This window comes from Gymnoscopelus braueri (genome assembly GCF_963280865.1).
Source record: "Gymnoscopelus braueri genome assembly, chromosome: 12".
NCBI classification, from domain to species: Eukaryota; Metazoa; Chordata; class Actinopteri; order Myctophiformes; family Myctophidae; genus Gymnoscopelus; species Gymnoscopelus braueri.
In genome coordinates this window covers 16,937,732-16,957,948 of record NC_137614.1, presented here as the reverse complement: position 1 = coordinate 16,957,948, position 20,217 = coordinate 16,937,732, and the positions used below count along the sequence as shown (strand labels likewise).

Sequence of the window (20,217 nt, the reverse complement as noted above, 5' to 3'; positions counted from 1 at the left end):
CTTTTCTTTTTTTTAAGAAAAGTAGCGTAAAATTATTTGATCCCCTTGCTTAAGGCATCTCACACCTAATGGAGTTTCAGGTGAGCTTAACGCAAGGTAATAGAGAATTGAGCGTGTGAATAAAACTGTTGACACTCATTTTATCCAAATCTTCATCAACATCTTTGGGTCGTACCTAGGTAATGGGCAGAGATTACCTAGGTCCAACTAGATAGCTCAAACGAGGTCCTATAGCCGATCCCATGTACTAAATGAATGCTAACTAGTTCTTCTTCAGGATTAGCTATTATTTCCCCAGCCCACAGACAAGCCACACAGATTACCCGGTGACACGTAGTACCCTATAAATCTGCCTCCTTTGTGAGTGAATGTCACCATACCCAGCATGGCGGTGGAGAAGGCAGGGCCGTGCCACCATCAGTCATGCATCCCCCCCCCCTTTTTTTTTAGGAGGGTTAGCTAGGGCCCGATGTCCGGCTGCACCATCACTTCAACACGACATGCAGGCGTCCTCTCCATCACACACTGCCCAAGGCCTGCACATCATCAGGAATTAAGGACATGCAGATATGGTTTGTGCGCGGCAACCAAAGTGAAAAAACACACACGCGCGGGCAGGCGTGCAAACAAAGACACACACCACTCGTCTATAAGTAGGTTCCAAGACGAGGGCATTATACTGGTGTAATGCATTCGCTGCCGCACTACACTACAATGCACTACGCTACCACAGAGTCCATCGACAGTAAAAAACCTACACGCTCATCAGCGACACTCTCCTCTCGCTTTTATTTCACTCACGCGCGTGTTCTTCAGTAGGCCCCCGTGCACAAACCGCACAACACCAACAACCCTTTGATCTGTTGTCTGCTGTAGTCTGCTTACAGACCAGCTCATCTTACAGCTCCTGTTCTTTTTTTTCCCTCTTTTTTTTTTAAAGGTGGAGGGGTTGGAAAACAAATAAAAGAACACCTTGGGAGAAAAGAGAAAGGAGATGCAGGGTTAGATTTGTGGGGACCGTTTCACCTCCCTAATGGCGCGCCACACTCCGAGAACGCTTAATCGTTGTAAAACAATCCCCCCGCGAGTGACCATGGGCCTTCCCCTCGTAAAAAAACACCTCGGCCCCTACTGGGCTATCGGAAAGCGGAGTACAATGCAGGTCTGACCTGTCCTGTTTCCCCGTGTCTGCACTCACCAGTTTCCCCCGCTCTCTTTAACCAGTCCCCATTAACATTGTTAATTATCCAAATCCATCATTCTTGGGATAAATGAAGACTGCCTCTTTAATTCAATTTAATAGGATCATTTTCCTACTCGCCTTCACTTCAGCCCCGGCTGCCCGCCCACCCGACCCCTACTGTGCACCCCCCTCCGCTCCCATCTTCCCTCGTGTATCTCCATTCCCTGGGCTATATCTTCCTTTGGACTCTCTCCCTCTCTGTGGGAAAGGGATGGTGAGGATGAGTGCTAGGCTTGTTGGCAGTGATAGCTGGACAACACTGGTGATCCCCCAAGTCTTGTCTTGGCTCTACTGGTGGCGAGCAGCAGTTTCGGGTTCTGAGTCCGCTGTGCACGCTGCCTGTCTATCGGGTTGCTCTATCTGGCTTGCACGCAAGCGCACACGCACACACACACACACACACACACACACACACACACACACACACACACACACACACACACACACACACACACACACACACATATACAAGTTCATAGTACCAGCCATGCTCATCGGGGCTTGGCTAATCCTGTCACATCGGCCCACATTGGCTGAGTTGAGGTCTTTAACAGCACCCCGCTCGACACCCCCCCTGCACCTCCACCCTCCACCACCAGTCCTTCACCGGCTCTTCTCACTCACTCTCTCTTCTCTCTCTTGGTCTGTCTCTTACCCTCTCGTTCCTTTCACAGGGTCACGGGTGGCCAGCTATGGCACGCGAGTGCCGAAAGTGGATTGTTGACCGACCACTGCGTGTTCCAGTCAGGCTCGTAGAACGTGTCATTGGGCCAATACATTTTTTTAAAGTAAAAAAATAAAAAATAAATAACAACAAAAGGAAACCCAGGAAGTAGATTTTTGCCAGGAATTGCCAGGAATTGGACCTGTGATGCCATGGGTATGACTTCAGTCATGTGTGTCTTAGAAATAGTGAAGGTGATGAATTCAGTTTGGTAGTAGGTCATAGTAGTAGAGTAGCAGCCTTGTAAAGGCACTGATCACCGTTGTTTCATCTAGGCTAAAAATGTCTCGTGTAACGACAAACATTTACCACTTTAGCAGGGTCAGGCATTATGGCCCGGATCCCGGTATTAGAAGCCTCTGCCCTTTACTTTGACTTTCTATCTATAAAAGAGCAGCTATATCAAGACTGGCTTATGTTCTCTCATTTACCCCCCAACAGATTCCTTACTTTCCATGAGGTGGTCCAGTCATTTTTATCTATAAGTCACTTATACATTACACATTTGAGTGAATACATGATTAGAGGCTATATATATATATATATATATATATATATATATATATATATATATATATATATATATATATATATATATATATATATATATATATATATATATATACACAGTATATATTTTATGAAAAACATAATGGCTGAGTGAAATAGGATAACCGAAGCCTAATGTCCCCTCACTTTTCATGGAGAAAAACAACACCAAATAATGGAAGCCAATGACTGTCCTCTAAATGTTAAAACCTAGAAGTAGTTAAATATCAGCTCCCTGATCCAATTATTCAGTGAGGGCAAATTTGTCCCCATTTCCACAGCACACACATTACCCCATCCCCCGCCACTAAACACACACACACACACACACACACACACACACACACACACACACACACACACACACACACACACACACACACACACACACACACACACACACACACACACACACACACACACACACACACACACACACACACACACACACACACACACACACTAGGGTCACACACAGCGTTCCCTTTAAATTTTCCCAGACGTCCATTGTTTGGCCATTTCAGACAGACTCTGGGAGAGTTTCAAATGATTTTCGCCATGATTTAATTTGGTTTGTTAAAGAGTGATGTCAGTACAATGGAGGACAAGCCTCTAAATCCACTACATTCACCCAAAACGCCCAGAAGATATAATCACGGGTGACGTCTACAAAAACACTTATTATATTTGCCCATCGCCTGACTGAAGCTGCTAAAACTCATCAGCGTTATTCCCTTTTTTTCTGTGGGAAAGGGAAAAAAAATTGCCCAACTTATAGTCAAAACTGTCACCCTCCCCTTAAAGAGACAGTGCAACATTGTTGTGGATATTGGAAGAGTTTATAAATGGAAAAGGAGAGAGATACAGGGCTATTGGGTGTCTATTCAATACTCATTGTTAGCAACCGATACTAATTAAATAAAAACAGGCAGAACTTTTTAATTGGTTTTGCAAAGATCAACAGTATCTGTTGAGTTGAGCACAGCATCTAGCATCATACATGCATATTAGCAAATATATGTTTACATACTAACAAAATGTGAATCAGTACTACTGGTCCCCTTTAGTTGTCCACACATACACGTAAGCTTTCCTCAAGTTCCGTAAAAGGGGCTGACAAGGCAGTAGCAGAGATAAGAAATGGATCAAGGTGAGCCTTCCTCATAGCTTCATTTATTTTAAATCCAAGCCCTATTTACACACTACACTGGCAGCCCGAGTCAACTCCAACTAGCAGCTAGATATTTAAAACCATTAATGGTGTGCAGCAGCAGCAGCAGCAGTGTAAGCGTGTACGACACAAGCTGCTGCTGAGTGAAACAAAGCCAGATTCCTAAACGGCTACGACTTCCGCTTTGAACACAGCGTGTCTACAAAGTACTGCACCAATTCAAAGGCGACACATCACAAATATAATACAGCATACAATGGAGAGGTGCATTACAACGTCCTAAATTGTGATGAAACAAAAGTAATTAAAAAAAAGATGAAATAATTAATAAATTCACACATGTACACTGTGTGTGATAACATAAACCCAGGCTAAGGCCTGGGTATATCGTTAGTACAGGGGCTAGTCCATAGAGGCAGGGGTCAGGATATGAAACACACAGACTAGCTGCCTCCCGACAGGATATCCTCGCGGATCAGCAACGGTAGCCATGTTGACCTGCCCCGTTATTAAAGAGGCTAATCTGTTCAACATGTCAATGTTAGCACTTTTAGCCGCGATTAATAAAAGAATACCCCAAGAGTGCTGTGTGTGCTTTTTCACTGCCTCGGGTTGTTTTGGTTTGTATTTTTTCGGGTTTTTCTCTCTTTGTTAATTCAACAGTCCCCCATTTCCCCTATTAGCATAAACAGTGTGAATTATTAACTTTAAATTATAATCATTCCTTGAATTCTCAGTTGAATACTAGCCATTGTGTCTTTTCCTTTCTGCCGTGGGCAAAGACGCTGTGTGGTATTGTGGTTAGTTACCATTAAATGTAACTTAACATTTTATAGATACAGGACAATGTGAGGTGCCTGATTTTGTGGCCATTTATACAGTACTGAAAACGTGTGGCTTTCACACTCTGGCGATAATAGGACTGGGTCTCCTATTAGACTTGCTTTCCAAGTGCCTTGTGCTGGGTCTTAATTTGTAATCAAGTCAAACCAATTGTCCGCAACCTGCAAAGGTCACCGAGACAAAAGACTACACATCCACCATGCGATGTGGAAAAACTCTACCATCTTTTGCAGCTTTTTAACCAAAGGTGTAATTAAGACATCTTCTTCAAAAGGTGAGAAGGGCACTAACAAGAGTCTGCTGGGAAAAAGAAGAGGAAGTGGCCATTATTCCGAGCACACCAGGCCAGAACAACTCGAGTGGAGGTGAAAAACAAGGCACTTGTCCCCACTAAAGCAAAGCATCACCTCTTAGGGGTGTTCGGTAAGCTTTACCTACTCGCGCTGTCAGCGTGTGATTTTATACGTTGTGACTTAACATTGTGGTGAATAAAGCTTGTTGGGAAAAACAGAGTGATGCAAGGCAACACAGGAGAGGCAGGGGGAGTCGGGGTGGGGGGTGGTGGGGGACTTAAAGGACGTGATTTATCTGGGCTTGATTGCGTGTTAATCGAGGTTACGTGTATTAAGTGGAATCTAATTGGAACAGACACTGGCAGTCTGACAGATCGACATGATGCAGATGGATTGAGAGAGAGGGAGAGGCAGAGACAGTGAGAGAGGGGAGGAGAGAGAAAAGGGGGAGTGAGGGGAGAGAGATGGACTGAGAAGGAGAATGGGAGGGAAGTGGAACGTGAGAGAGGCGGCAGGAAATGGGAGACATGGCAGCATTCTGCATGTGGCTCTAAAGCTGTACACAATAAACAAAATATAAATCAGATGGGTTGAAAGAAATGTATAGAAGTAAAAAAAAAAAAAACAACTACAAACTGATATCTTTTAAGCAGCAGAATCACAGGCTCCGTCTTCAGTCTCGTCTCACGTGTGCCTCCTGATTGGTGGGTGACGAGACATGTCTCCCTTCAGGAGGAGGACACACACGAGCAGGAGCGTGAGTGACAGGGCAGGGAACAGTGCTGGAATTTGCCCCAAACCACCCCCGGCCCCCCGCAGTTGCCACAAACATTCGTTTCCATGCTTTATTGGAAATGAGGAAAAAATATCCCTCCACTACAAAAACACGAAGGAGGGAGGGACGGAGGGAGGCCTGGGCTGCCCAGCTGCCAGAACATGTCTCACCCCGGAGAGGGGGGGACGAGCAACTGGCCCTCCTCTGGTCCTCCTAACTCTCTGCTCCTTCTGACAGGCGACAACTGGTTCGAAGGCCCTCTCCTCTCCCCAAATCTGAGGTATTTAAGCTAGGGAGACTGAATGACCCTTTCAAATGTTACCAGGGGAATGGACCATAAAAGATGCCCACCTGTTTAAGCCAAGCAACTGCTAGCTTCTAACTAATATCACACAAACTCCATTAGTCACACAATGGAGAGAGTGGTCTGGTTTAAGGAAAAAGAAGAGAAAAAAGGTCATATTAACCACTTCTTAAACCCTATGTACTTCTTTGACCGGGGTTCCCCAGGGGTCTTTACTTGGTCCCCTCCTTTTTTCCCTTTACACCAAATCTTTTAGCTGAAAATAGCTCTACAAGCTCACAACACGTCGCATTGCGATTCACTGTCAGCTTGTATATCTGCTATTTTTTGCTGAATGTTTGCCTATTTTCATCGAATGTTCGCCTATTATCACATGCCCAGAATAGGGACGCTAGAGTTCATGTGGTTAATGCCCAATTTTCTTCTTTAATGCAAGTCTGAAATGGTCAGTGTTGATATAATTGGCAAATAAGGAATTCAGAATATGAGTGACAAGATTGGCCTTAAAGCAGTGAATGCCCTGAGAGAAAAGGAATGGCAGTAATGCTGTCATTATCTAAATCTGGGTTAAAACTATAGCACTAGAAAATGAAAGGGTCACTTCTACTGATGGCTGGCCCAAATGAAGGACTTGGACAGTGGTGGCTTCAGGAACCCAATGTTCATAGGAGTCCATTCAAATAAAAAGATATGGAATTGAAGTAAAAGTATGAAGCGAGGAAGAGAGCCACAGAGAAATTATGATACAGAGAGAGAGAGAGAGAGAGAGAGAGAGAGAGAGAGAGAGAGAGAGAGAGAGAGAGAGAGAGAGAGAGAGAGAGAGAGAGAGACTATGGGCATCATTTAGGGGTGGGTTGCAGGATACTGCAGCTCTCAAAACTTTGCTCGTCAACACAAAATGGTCAAATTGTTCCCGACGTGATCAAATCACAGCACAGAGACAGACGAGTTGCTTCGGTCATCCGTTGATTTGATCCGTGATGACTGTTACACTAATGGCATTAATAAGGGCAAAATTACTATTTTGAAACACTGAATTTTTGCCCCCTCTTAATTTGGCCAACCTTAACCACTTACCCTTCCTACAGGAAAGAGTCTCTCTCTCTCTCTCTGTGCGTGTGTGTGTGTGTGTGTGTGTGTGTGTGTGTGTGTGTGTGTGTGTGTGTGTGTGTGTGTGTGTGTGTGTGTGTGTGTGTGTGTGTGTGTGTGTGTGTGTGTGTGTGTGTGTGTGTGTGTGTGTGTGTGTGTTTGCATGTGTGTGTGTGTGTGTGTAGAGTATAAGGTCGTCTATATTTTCCAGGCATGGTAAAGTATGCCATGTCATTGGATTGCGACATTTTGCACAGTTAAAAACAACAACATGAGCCTTGAAATTTGACCCTCCGCTATTTTCGATAGTTTGATCGAGATACTGTACTCACCAGGCCAGTCCGGTCCAGATAAAATGTCCTGACCTCATTAAGCCTTATGTCAGTGAATGTAGTTAAACTCTCATGTGTATGCGTGGACCAGTGGTTCCCAAAGTGGGGTCCAGGGACCCTCGGGGGTCCTTGAGGCGGATCAAGGGAGTCCCCAGCAAACTGAGGAGCAGTTTAACGACTTAAGCACTATTTCAAAAACAGCTCAAATACGTTATGATCTATAAGCTCATAACGTGTTGCGACGGAGTGCGTTGTGAGCTTGTAGATCTGCTATTTTAGCAAATTTGGAGATTGTTTTTGCCTATGACATGTGCAAAATCGCGGCGCCAGGTTGAAAGTGGTTAATTTCACTATTATTTCACCAGCTATAAGGTAATCCACTGAAGGGGGGGGGGGGGGGGGGAGACCTGAAAATGTCTGAGAACCACCTGTATAGAAAGTCAGTCTGAAGCCCTGTTCGAATGTTTATAACTTCATGAAATATGGCCCCTGAGAAAATGTCACACATCGTGTTTGAAACCTGTTCTTAAAGTCATCAAGAGACGTTGTTGATAATTACACTTCCCCCTATACTACATGTTTGTTCATTTTCAATAACGTATGTGCACAATTAATCTGTGTGCTTGTGTGTGTGTGTGTGTGTGTGTGTGTGTGTGTGTGTGTGTGTGTGTGTGTGTGTGTGTGTGTGTGTGTGTGTGTGTGTGTGTCCAGCCCTCATCACTTTCAGCCTCTCACGTTGAAGAGAGAATGACACTGTGTGATCAAGGACATGAATTGCTCATTGATTTTTAGGGGCCAGCTTAACTATCCATTCCAATTGATTTTTAGCTTTGCTGGGTGTGCGAGTTATGGCAGTTTTAATGCATCATCTGTATGTGTACTCATCACCCTACAGCAAGAGGATTTACAATTGTATGAGGAAAATGCATATGCCAGACCCTGCTGAAAATGTGTGAAGTGGGCTCTTCTCTTTTTTTCCCATCCTACACGTGCTAAGATACGCTCGCCATAAAAATCTACTACAGTGTACTTTACTCTCTCATTCTGGAATAGAGAATATTTCACCTCAAACAACCTCGTCAACATGATCAGATAGCGACAACTGTAACACGTCATTTTTTTTTTATATACTTAGAACTAATCTTGCATGTAGACTTGGTAAATGATCTATTGGAAAACACTGTGTGAGTGTTTTGAACAACACGTAACAGGAAACCAAACCAGACCGAGCAAATGAGCTGTCATTCCCTTCAGTGCTAACCAGTGCTGTTTAGAGCACACATCTCAGCTAGCAAGTTCACTAAACCCCGTCTAAGATGAGTAGAAATTCAGAGAAGGCTCAAGTCCCCTGTGCAGCACAAACACACAAACAAACAAACAAACCAAGAGGCCTGCCAGTAACCGTAGCCGCAGACAACAAGCAGCTCAATTCAACAGCCTTTCACCAGAATTTCTATTTTGTAAAGAGCTCAGATCAACAAAGTCATCACTTTTCCATCACAGACTCGAAGCACGCGTTTGCCATCATAACTCATGTTACCTATCAATTAACAATTCATATCAACTATTAATAATCAATGGTTTGGTGATGTCAGAGACAAAGTCAGAGCAATGTGATCCAAAAGCCGGTCTAAAGTCATCTGTCAGGTAGAAAGTCGTTAAAATAGGGTCTCGTTTTCCTGTGCTGAGCTTGGGTTTCACTGAGGAAGGGATACATTTCTATTCTTCAGCAAAAGCCTGCCTGTATGATATCATCTCCTCTCGAGCATTTCTGTCAATGGCTTCTCTTTTTTTCGTCCTTTTCTTTAATTCAAGCCCACCCCCACCCCCCTTCAACTGGATTGAGTGATGGTCCTCATGTGAGGTAACTGTCTTTTATTCAGTGAAAGGAACTGCATAAAGCACACTTTACCCGTTCCTTTAAAAAACAACCCAGCGTAATTAATGTTTTACAAGTACTGCTGTATTCTTAGTAAAAAAAAAAAAAAGCCTCTATCAAAGCCGGCAGGTTCAGATTACGTACGCTAATTGAAATTCTGAATTTCTGAGCCAACTTCTTTTTTTTCCACCAGCTCTCCCTTCGTCTCTGCCCTCCCCCCCTCCCTCTCTCTCTCCCTCTCTCTTTCCCCCTGTGCACACAATAAAGCCTACCGTTTTGTAGTCCACAAATGACATCAAATCATCAAAGTAATGTGGGCTTTTCTCTTTTTTCCTGTATTCTCATGTTCTGCTAGTGGGTTCATGAGACAGCTTAATAAAGCAGTAAATGCTTGGGGAAGCCTCTGAGTCTAAGGCATGTGTGTGTGTGTGTGTGTGTGTGTGTGTGTGTGTGTGTGTGTGTGTGTGTGTGTGTGTGTGTGTGTGTGTGTGTGTGTGTGTGTGTGTGTGTGTGTGTGTGTGTGTGTGTGTGTGTGTGTGTGTGTGGGTGTGTGTGTGTGTGTGTGTGTGCGTGTGCGTGTGTGTGTGCGTGTGAGTGAGTGTGTGTGTGTGTGTTTTACCTCCACCAGGGACCGCGTAGCAGTAGGCAAAAAGCTGGTTCCAGACTCAGGCAGATTTTCTCAAAGAATAAAGCAAAGAATAAAGCTGCCGAACAAAAGAGAATGACTAATACCGAACCAAAGCCAAAAGCAAACCACACTTATCTCATGGGTTGACATTGATAGAACCCATATTAATGCCGTCTTTGGCTAAATGAATACAGCATAATTTACAGGTTCTACATGTGTGGTTGGTGATTGAGGCCGACAGGCTGTGTGAACAGCTGCAGGTGCTGGGGGAGCCCAGCGACAGACTATAGCTAAACCTATACAGCCTTCACATCTAAAGCACAATTTATACTCGACGTCACTCGACGAAAAAGATAAAATAAAATTCTATGCGACGCATTTTTCTGTTGAAAATCTGTTATTCTCGTTGATTATAGATTTGCCTTAAGAGATGAATCGATCAATCTAGAATTATAACCCAATCTTACCGTTTTATTCATTCGCAGTCTTTGTTTTATAAGGATACCATTTTTATCCTTATCATTTATTTGGCAAGATGTTTGTATGGGACCATTACATTAATTATCCATTTACGACATTACCACGATAACCTTTGTGTCTTTGAGTTAGTTTCATATTTACCTTAACTGGTATTCTTTCCAGAGGCATTCTTTTATTGGTTTGTTTTGCAAGCAGGAGACACTATAACTTTGCTTTCTTCCCCCAAGGTCAGTTTCTAGTGTGTGCCACAAAGACTGTTTGCACATGGGGCTTTTTCAGGTCACTTCCATTGTATTTACATCAAATAATTTTTGATAAGGGATGTAAAAGACCTATAAACCCGACATCATAAATGGGAGAGGTGTAACTGAAATAAGGACAAAAGATCAACGGCTGAATTTTCTCTTATCTTGGACACGGTGACATTTTTGAGTCAACTTTCTCCACCTCTCTCTCTCTCTCTCTCTCTCCCCCTCTCTCTCAGCACAGGCCTGGTTAGATTTACTCGAATGCCTTCCCAGTGTGGCCAGCAAAGCGAGCTCCTGTTTCATAGAGAAGTACCTCCCCTGTTATCTCACTAGCACTATAATCACTTAACAAAGACTTGGGCATTTGCACAAATTAAAACATCAATAATGCATAAGTGCTTTTCAGTTTTGAGCTATGTGTGTCCCTGTATTGGGATGAAATACCCCCAACCAACAGGAAAAGAATACTCTTGTTCACCATTTTCCATCCCACAAACAGCTCAGCTCAGTAAATCCACAACCCCCTCTCAGCCAACCCCCCCCCCCCCCTGACGATAGTTATGGCTATCGTCATGGTGAACATTTGGGATCTGCATTGGTAGCGGGACAAACAAAATGGCTGGGGTTGAACGGGATGCGGAAGTTGTTTTAGAACGAGAGGCGGTAAGTGGTGGTGGCGCATCAATGCAAACAGGCAACACCCTTGAGTGGCGCAGCGTGGCATCCTTCCATAAACAACATCACCACTGTGTCTCCGACATTTATCATTTGTGGTCATAATGGCAACACAGCTATGGTTCTAATCCAAGTCTGCGTGTTTCCCTATCGTTACACGGCTAAATCTGCCCCAGCCGACTCTCTTATTTTCCTAGATGAAAACACCAGACATTTTGAAATGGGTGACAGAGGGCTCGCTTAAAGCAAGCCATATGAGAACTCTACAGCAAGGCAAGCAGGGGAAGGGACCATCATGGGAAACTTGGTGACGACTTTGACATGGGAATGCTATTATAGGCTACTTTTCATAGACAATGTGTAACGCTTCTCAATGTCAGCACAAAACACACTGCTTTATCTGTGAACATATATTGTTTAGCCACTTGAACTCTAGAAAACAGCGGATCTACAAGCACACAACGTGTCGCAACGCAACACGTTGAGAGCTTGTAGATCGGCGAAGGTATTTAGTGTAGGGTGAAAACAGGAGTGGGCCAAGTATAGAGCCCTTGGGACTCTGGTCAACACAGTATAGGGTTTAAGAGGTTAACATTGCCAATGAAGGTATTGGACTGGTATGTCAGCGGGCAATTAGAGCAGTACGATGTATATGTCAATGTAGAGCCATGGCCAGCACCGTTCTAACACCAACAGAGGACAAGCCATCCCATACAGATGGCCTCAAGGACAATTAGCAGTAATGATTGGTTGCCACGTAAATGAGGGAAATTCTATTTGCCACTGCTCTTGCTGATGATCAGAATGAAAGCACGCAACAATAACATGCATGACATCTTTGAACTTGAATCCCACTTCTAGAGGCTGGTTATATTCATACCACACACCAAAATAATGTACTTTTCCTACAACAGAAGTACTTCTTTCTCAGCTATAATAAAAAAGAAGAAAAGAGGAACATTGAAATAGGAAGTAACAAAAAGGAGAGAAAAAATGATTTAATGCTGCGATGTAAAATGTGATTGACTCTTCAACTGTGCCCTTTCCCTCTGTTTTCCCAGATATCTTTATTTTTTTCCTTCCCCTTCCTCTCTAGCCTTCTCCCTCAGTTAGCCTGGCAAACAATCCCCTTGTTAGCAAACTGTTAAGACAGCCGCTTGGTACACAAATTGCGCTCGACCAAGCGAATTTGTTTTGCAAGGGTGACCTGTTTAATCATCTCATTTTCTTTGGCGGACATTTATTCATCTGGTTTCCACGGTTACGGAGAACATTAAGGGGCTACAGTAATAAGGCTGGAGAGTCAAACAGGTAATAAAAAAATTAACGCCATTTTCCAGCAGCCGAGGACAGTGGGTGAAATGAATCAAGGGAGGGGGGCAGTGGGGAGAGGGAGTGGAGTGGGGGCTCCAATATTGTCCAAACAATAAGCCTTAGCAGTTATTTTACTCTGTAGATCAGGTGGGGCCGTTATGGACATGACACTTTGGGCACAGAGCATAGAGGAGATAAAGCTCTTAAAGTGACCCTGCTCCTTTATTTTTTATTATCATTTAGTGATTACATATCAGGCGCAATTAAAAGTTAGCCTGTGATAGTTATTACCTTTGTCCTTTATTCTTTGATTTCTTGCTCCAGAATGGAGGTAATGTGAGGTCCCTGTGTCAATAGCATGCAAGTGACAACGTGACATTTACGAGGCCTGGTGAGAAATGTTTCATAGCCCTCTCAAGTTGGGTCATGTTGTCTAATATTGTCTTATGAACAGCTGAAAAAGAGTGTGGTGAAAATAAAGATATAGCAATAAATAACTTTGGAAAACATTGTCAGTTTGTAGAACTCTCTCGTCTCAGATTACTAGAAAACAGTGACCTCCGCACCAAATGAGTGAGCACCACTTCCTGCCAAATATAGAAAATTCTGGTACAATAGGAGAACAGGTGCTGAGGGCCCACAGAAAGTGACGAAGCTGAAGAGCTGGGTTGCTGCTGAATGCCTAATAAGGCAATGGGAGATGTAGCACTAAGCCGCAAAACAGCCTAATGCAATCTTCTTTTGAAATCTAATGAACACCACCAATACCCCACAATTGTCTCCTGCACAATAGGTTCCATTTAAAAATAACCTGCAATTCACGTGGTTTAGTACCATGTTAAAATCATTGTCTGTTGTTCTACTTTTAATAATAGCCCAACATGAAAAAAAAAATGAATCTATGCGTTACTCATAACTCCACTCCTCACAAAAGCATTTATAATTGACACGAGGGCTGTTAGCACTCCTAAAAACGGGCAAGAATGTGCTCAACCCAGCCCTTAATAATTTTTCCTGGTTTAACCTGTATCTGTTCATTTTTATAGCTGTGTCTACACCTGTCAACAACCAGTGCGCAAAAATACCCCAAAGATTCAAAATGAATTTATTTCCTTGGCTCGCTGTCATGCTACTTGTATATACATTGTTCCGGGGGTGGCTCCGCAGTGGCTGAGGTCGGGGAGGGAAGCTGAACTGATGGCAGACAACGTGTCTCAGGAGAGGGAGGGAAAAGAGATGTCAGCCGCCCCAGTCTCGCTCGCTCGCTCGCTTCGCTCGCTCGCACGCACGCACGCACGCACGCACGCACGCACGCACGCACGCACGCACGCACGCACGCACGCACACACACACACACACACACACACACACACACACACACACACACACACACACACACACACACACACACACACACACACACACACACACACACACACACACACACACACACACACACACACACACACACACACACACACACACACACACACACACACACACACACACACACACACACACACGCGCAGGCAGGGTATGTGCCCCTACCATCACATAGACAAACCGCTCTCCTGTCACATGGAGTGTTCTCCCCTCCTTGCCCCTCTAACTGAGGCAAAAGCCCAGAGGATTGAACTCTCGTCATACAGTAGAGTACAGTAGAGTACAGTAGAGTTGAGTACAGTACAGGCCAGGGAGGAGAAATCCCCAAAAGGGGACACAGAATGGAGTCCAGAAAAAAAGGCTAATCTCTAGCTATGGGACTGCCAACTGCTCTGCTAACAGCCTCTTAACAGGTGTGGGCCCAAGAACCACGTAATCCTATCAAGTTACAGAGTAAAAAAAAAAAGAAAAAAAAATCAAGCAAACTGCAAACTCTTGAGCCCCTCTGTCTCCCCTCCCCTCATCTCTCTATATCTCGGCTGGCAGTGACAGAATTGAACAGCTGGGCTTCAGATTTATCATGTACAGACAGTAATTATTGCTGGTGCTGCCTGCTACTGACCCAAGTGAATAGAATGTCACATGAAAAAAAAAAAAAAAGTTGAACCTGAGGTTGAAGGGTGGCAGGTTGGGTGCTGCAGTGAAAGGCTCGGTGTGTGTGTGTGTGTGTGTGTGTGGGGGGGGGGGTGGGTTGTGTGTGTGTGCGTGTGTGTGCTGTGAGAGGGGAGGGGGCCAGTGTTTAAACGTCACTGCGTCCCTGTTTGCAGTCAATTACCGACGAGGACAGGGGTATTGGCTCTGTAACTCAGCAGAGCAAACATTCTCCTTCCCAGTGAAGGTGACAGGAAAGAGAGAAGTCTGTGTTTGTTTCTCTTGTTTTCTTTCCTCCTCCTTCGCTTGTGCTGAGAATTTTTTTTTTAAATAAAAGAGGCAGCTCGGTAGGCTATAGGCTACAAATTCCTGTCAATGTAAAAGAGATGTCCATGAAATGAAACTGAGAAACATGTTCCGGAACAACGGCGATGATGCGGAAGACACATTTTGGGACGGCACCTCTGTGCCCTCTCACCTTTGAAGTTTGGGGCGATATCAAATGTGAAATGCACTCCACAACATGATTAGACAACACAATTAGACAACAATTAAAGGTATGTCGAAGAAAAACTTTCAAGACCAGGAATAGCGCACATGGTTTCGGACCACCCAAAAGGGTTTCCGCTATTATCTCGACCCTGTCTGACCCGGCCTCCTGTATTTGTACCTGAGATAACAAGGTCATGAGATAAACTATCAGTCTATTACCTGTGTCAATCACTACCCTGTGTCGCTAAATGGTTAACCCCACGTCTGCTGCATGCCTTTCTTCTTCCTTTCATGCGTTTGGTCTTATTCAGGTTCTGTCACATTCCATACCCATCCTCTACCACTAAACCTATGTACAGGGTGGTTCACACCTTAAAGACCCCCCCCCCCCTTGCCACATTTAAAAGGATTAGTCACCACATTTTGTGCCGCCTTAATCTCTCTTTCAGCTGGCCTAATAAGTGTGTGTCGATAAGCGGAGCATGCAAATTCATTGGTGGCCAGTGGAGCCCGTGCTTTCAGACAAGCGCGCCAAAGTCTTCCACTGTGCTAATTGCCTCTTCATTTTCCTCTTTTCCCCTCTTATATGGCATATCAACGAGCAGAGATTATTCTTCTCCCCCTACTTTGCATGAAATTATAATTTCATATGAAAGATTAGGAAATGGAGACGCAAAGAAGTCACTGGGTGTGTGTGTGTGTGTGTGTGTGTGTGTGTGTGTGTGTGTGTGTGTGTGTGTGTGTGTGTGTGTGTGTGTGTGTGTGTGTGTGTGTGTGTGTGTGTGTGTGCGTGAGTTCCTTGACACACAGGAATACATGACACGGCATATTCGTGTTATGAGATTCATAGCATGATATCTTCTTTGATATCATCTCATCTCGAAATGGACACAAATTTTGATAGAACAAATGTGCAAAGATGTTGACAACAATAACAGTGCATAATAATGAGCAACTTTTTCTCATTCACTGTAGTTTGGTATAATTATGATTATGATTATCATGACTTTTTCTTTAATGTTATTGCTAAAGTAATTTATATTTTTTCTTCAAAATGTTCTGTGTTGCAGCTTCAACAAGGACAGCATTATCTCTGGGAATAATAATAATGGAAGAAAAAAACTTGCCCTGGTATATTTGAGATAATAAAGGCGATGAAGGCCCAAGGTGCAACCTGTTTATTATTCTGGAGTATTTCCTCACTGAGTATTAATTAGGCCATTACTCCAGATTGGTGACGGGGAGCTTTGAGGTTTTAATTAGGTGCCGGCCACTGCATGAGTGCACAGGAGTGAGGAAAGGGGGTGGCGATGCCACTTGCCTCGCTCCTGGCCCATATCAAGTAGCCCTGAACACTTTGGCTACTGCCGCGAGGTGCATGGCAGCCCACGTGCATCTGGAGTTTATTTGATCGTTTGATCTCTGATGTTTCTGCTGTCTGTTGTGAAAAAGGGGCCAGTTGGTGTGATTTGGGTATTAAGAGGAAGCGGGAGGGGGGTTAAGGTAATTATGGTGTTGGGTGGCTTGTGTCTGATGACGGGGCACATGCTCAATCAGGAGTCAGCTGTCCCTCTCTTTCTACCACCCCCCCCCCCTCCAACACAACCCCTTCCCTCCCGTGCTGTTCCCCTTTCTGCCTATAGCTGCTGCCACTCTGCTAGAAGTAGGCATAACACACACAGCCTCACGCAACATCAATCAAACACTCGCGAGTGGACCATAAAACTACACTAACATATACATTGCGATTAACAACTGGATTTGACACTTTTTATAATGCTTCAATAATTGTGCTTTGAGTTGTGAACAAAAAAAAGGAGACGATTTGTAGAAATGAATTAATTTCTGCAGAAAAGGGAAAAGGAACGTTTGACAGTACTTTTGTTTGTACTGTTTTAACAATGATTATATTTTTCAAATATTAAATGTCCAGACAAAAAAAAAATTATACAGCTTTATAAAAAAAGAATACTGTAAAAATGACACCATTCTTCTTAAAAGAAAATGTGCTTTAAAGTAAAAAATATCAGGACACAACTTTTTTGCTGGTTTCCAAATATAATTATTCAGATTTCCAGCAGTTTGTCCACATGTTCAAATACATATGTTGCTGATAAGAAGAGCATATATTTAGGTGTCAATTGAACAGGGTATAAATAAATGTCTGAGTGCGTGAATGTTTTGCCTCGGTTGACAAGGCGATACTAATCACCTCATTGCGGAGAAGCACTCTTCCCTGACAAGACTCCACAGAATACCAAGGGTCCCCCAGGAGAAATCGGCATGAAAGAGGTTAAAGACAAAGGCTTGCATTTTTTTCGCTCTCAAAACGTCTCCCAGTCAAATTTATTTCAAAACTCTGTTAATCTGCGGTACACAACATTCCCATTAGCATAGCCCAGCCCCCTAATAAAAATTCCGGCTAGTTTAATTAAAAAATGTAAATTTACTGTCATCCAAGGAGCAGCAGAATTAGGACAGCAACAGCAATTTTTATTGCTTAAGACATCAAATTGATTCCGGTTATTGCTAAATTGTGATAAAAGGTTATTGAAGGCCCTCAGAGCTGGTCCTGTTTTTCTCCACATTTCATCCTGGTTTTGTAGAAGGCCGTAAAAAAAAAGGAGTAGAGCTCGCCTCAAAGGGTTAATGAGACAACTCACTAAGGGAGAAGGCAATCAACATTATGACTCATATGAAGGTAGAAAAACAATTTTCCGAGCTGACGAAAAGTTTGAAATTAGGGTGTGTCACGATAGCAGTTGTACTTGTTTACTGTTATTTCAAACTATAATGCAGGACAAGTAAAGCAACCAGAGTGATAATAACCAAGCCCTCAGGTCTCTCTCGTATCTGTTTGTGCAAGCCTGTGGTCACAGTGGTCTGCTGTAGTTTCACTGAGAGTTATATTTAATAAGAAACAACATCTTTAAATTGTATGTTATTTTCATTAATTCTGTCATACAGTATATACAGTTCGAGTTGAAGCTAATATACTGTGGTGTCAAGGGTGGCGAACAGCAAGGGAAAACTAATTCTTGTTTAGGGGAATCAAGTAGGATACCAAGAGAATACATGGCTCACAACGAAACGTGTCAAAAATAGGGGCCTGTGTAATGACACTAGGTTTCAGTGACGTTTGACTTAAAAATGTTTTTTTAAAGAAAGCAAAAATATTTTTTAAATACATACACGCAAATCTTTTTTTTTTATTATCCTTTAGATATTTTAAACTAATCTGATGACAATGTAATATTAGACAAACCAACCCAAAATATTACTCAAATACATTTTTAATATTTATATAGTGTTTCTAAAATAAAGCATAGAATAATTCCGATTAACCATTAATGTCATAATGTGTTCAGAATTACGTTCTATTAAGTTATATGGAAATACTTATCTATGGTGCAAATTATGAAATTATGCCTAAGAAATAGACACACACTCACCCACACAAACACGTATGCACACAGACATGCATACGTGAAGTCTCATCACAGTTCATTCTAAACTGAGTATACACACACACACACACACACACACACACACACACTCACAAACTTAGTACACACAGGACAAAATTAAACAAATGCAATGCGATGGCAAACACTTTCATTGTGAATGATGAAAGCATCTTATTTTAAAACAGAGACAAAACCTTTCTAACAAGTGAACTAACTAGGAGAGTGAAGCTCAAAAGCATGAAGCACAATTCAATTACATTAAGACAGTCCTTTAAAAAGTATGCAGAAATTATTCCGATTTTACCAGACAATCCAATAAAATGTTAGCCCAATATGTCAATTTCTACACAATGAACTACTGAGGATAATCAGAAATATATTGAATGAATGCTGCTTAAGCTGAAGAACAGTAAAAAATAATAATAATAACTATTTTACATAGCCTGAGCAATTTGTGATTATACAGCATGCTTTTTCATTAATGTGCTGTACACCTTTGTGTATGAACTAATTATGACTACCTGTAAATGTGTTACAACTCCTGCTCTCTTTACATGTGTGACAGCACAACCAACACAGCAGTTTGTTTGCTGTATCCCCTTGGCAACAAACCCTTAGGCCATTCAAGGCACCCTAATGACATTGCCCATACCTATGAAAAAGAACAACAACCAAATACCTGTATTTCTACAGTATGAGATACTGGCCTGTATGGCATGTCATTAAACCACAAGATGACAACAACAACAACAACAACAAAAATCTGATGAAGTGAAAATGCATCGGCAGTGAGTTGTTGTGCAGGTTTCAACTCACAGAACAGAAATACAGAAAATGAAACTATGTCGATGAACTTTTTCACATGCGTATGCAACACAGTGTTATGAGTAGTGTGTACTGATAGAGCGAACTGAGAGATCTTATTTGATATTGCAGTCACCCTTGGGCACTGTCAAACAGCTATAAATAAGGGTGTAGCTGTACTCGGGTATATCTACGCACTGGCATACATAGTTTAATCATGAGCAACTTCCCCCCTATGTGTATTTAGTCAGTGATAATGGCACACCTTAGACTGTCAACTAATAAAACATAAGTCACAAATATTGGGAAGGAGAAGAGTACTCACCATATTCAGGGAAGTCGAAGTTTAATCCTCTCAGACATGTAACTTTCATAATATTACTCAACTCTTGTTAGAAAGTCATTAGAATGCTGGTTGTTGAAGTGAAGAAACGGAGCGGAAAAGTAACTACATAAAAAAAGCTTCCTTCAATCATGCACTAAACTCCTTGACATGTAATCTGTCAATAGTTTGTTGCTGAGATAATGCCGGCTGCCACGAGCGGATTTGATTGGCAGCTTAGGGTCTGGCCCCTCCTTCCTGTGGTTTGATGGGGGGTAGGTGAAAGAATACAGAGCCTCCCCCTTGCGCTCTCTCTCTCCCCCTCTCTCTCTCTTTCTCTCTCTGCCTCTCGTGCGCTGGCTCTCTCCCTCTGGTTCGCTCCCATACACACACGCACACACCAGGCTGTTGGTGCTGTTGTCTGAATAGGCTGATAGGAAATTATGGCTGAGGAACCGGAGCAGTTTTTTTCTCCCTCCCTCAGTGGGCTGGCCTTTTCCCTCTTTGTGGTCTTGTAGCCTTTCAACTCTCATGGGGTGGAGCCTGCTCTG

The 20,217-nt window shown here is 43.0% G+C and overlaps 1 protein-coding gene across 5 annotated transcripts in view; it reads right to left on the bottom strand.

Moving 5' to 3' along the window:
* The window catches only part of casz1 (castor zinc finger 1), a 205,264-nt gene that overhangs the window by 68,453 nt on the left and 116,594 nt on the right, over nucleotides 1-20,217 (bottom strand). For 2 of the 5 annotated variants that reach the window (XM_080445077.1, XM_080445078.1), the window contains exon 1: nucleotides 19,670-20,102. The exons of 1 other annotated variant lie outside the window; for it this stretch is intronic. In XM_080445077.1, the coding sequence (XP_080301203.1) occupies nucleotides 19,670-19,718 (49 nt within the window). In that variant the 5' untranslated portion in view covers nucleotides 19,719-20,102. Of the gene's footprint in view, nucleotides 1-19,669; nucleotides 20,104-20,217 lie in introns of those variants that run through there. 2 more of the 5 variants (XM_080445075.1, XM_080445079.1) reach the window with 2 other exon arrangements.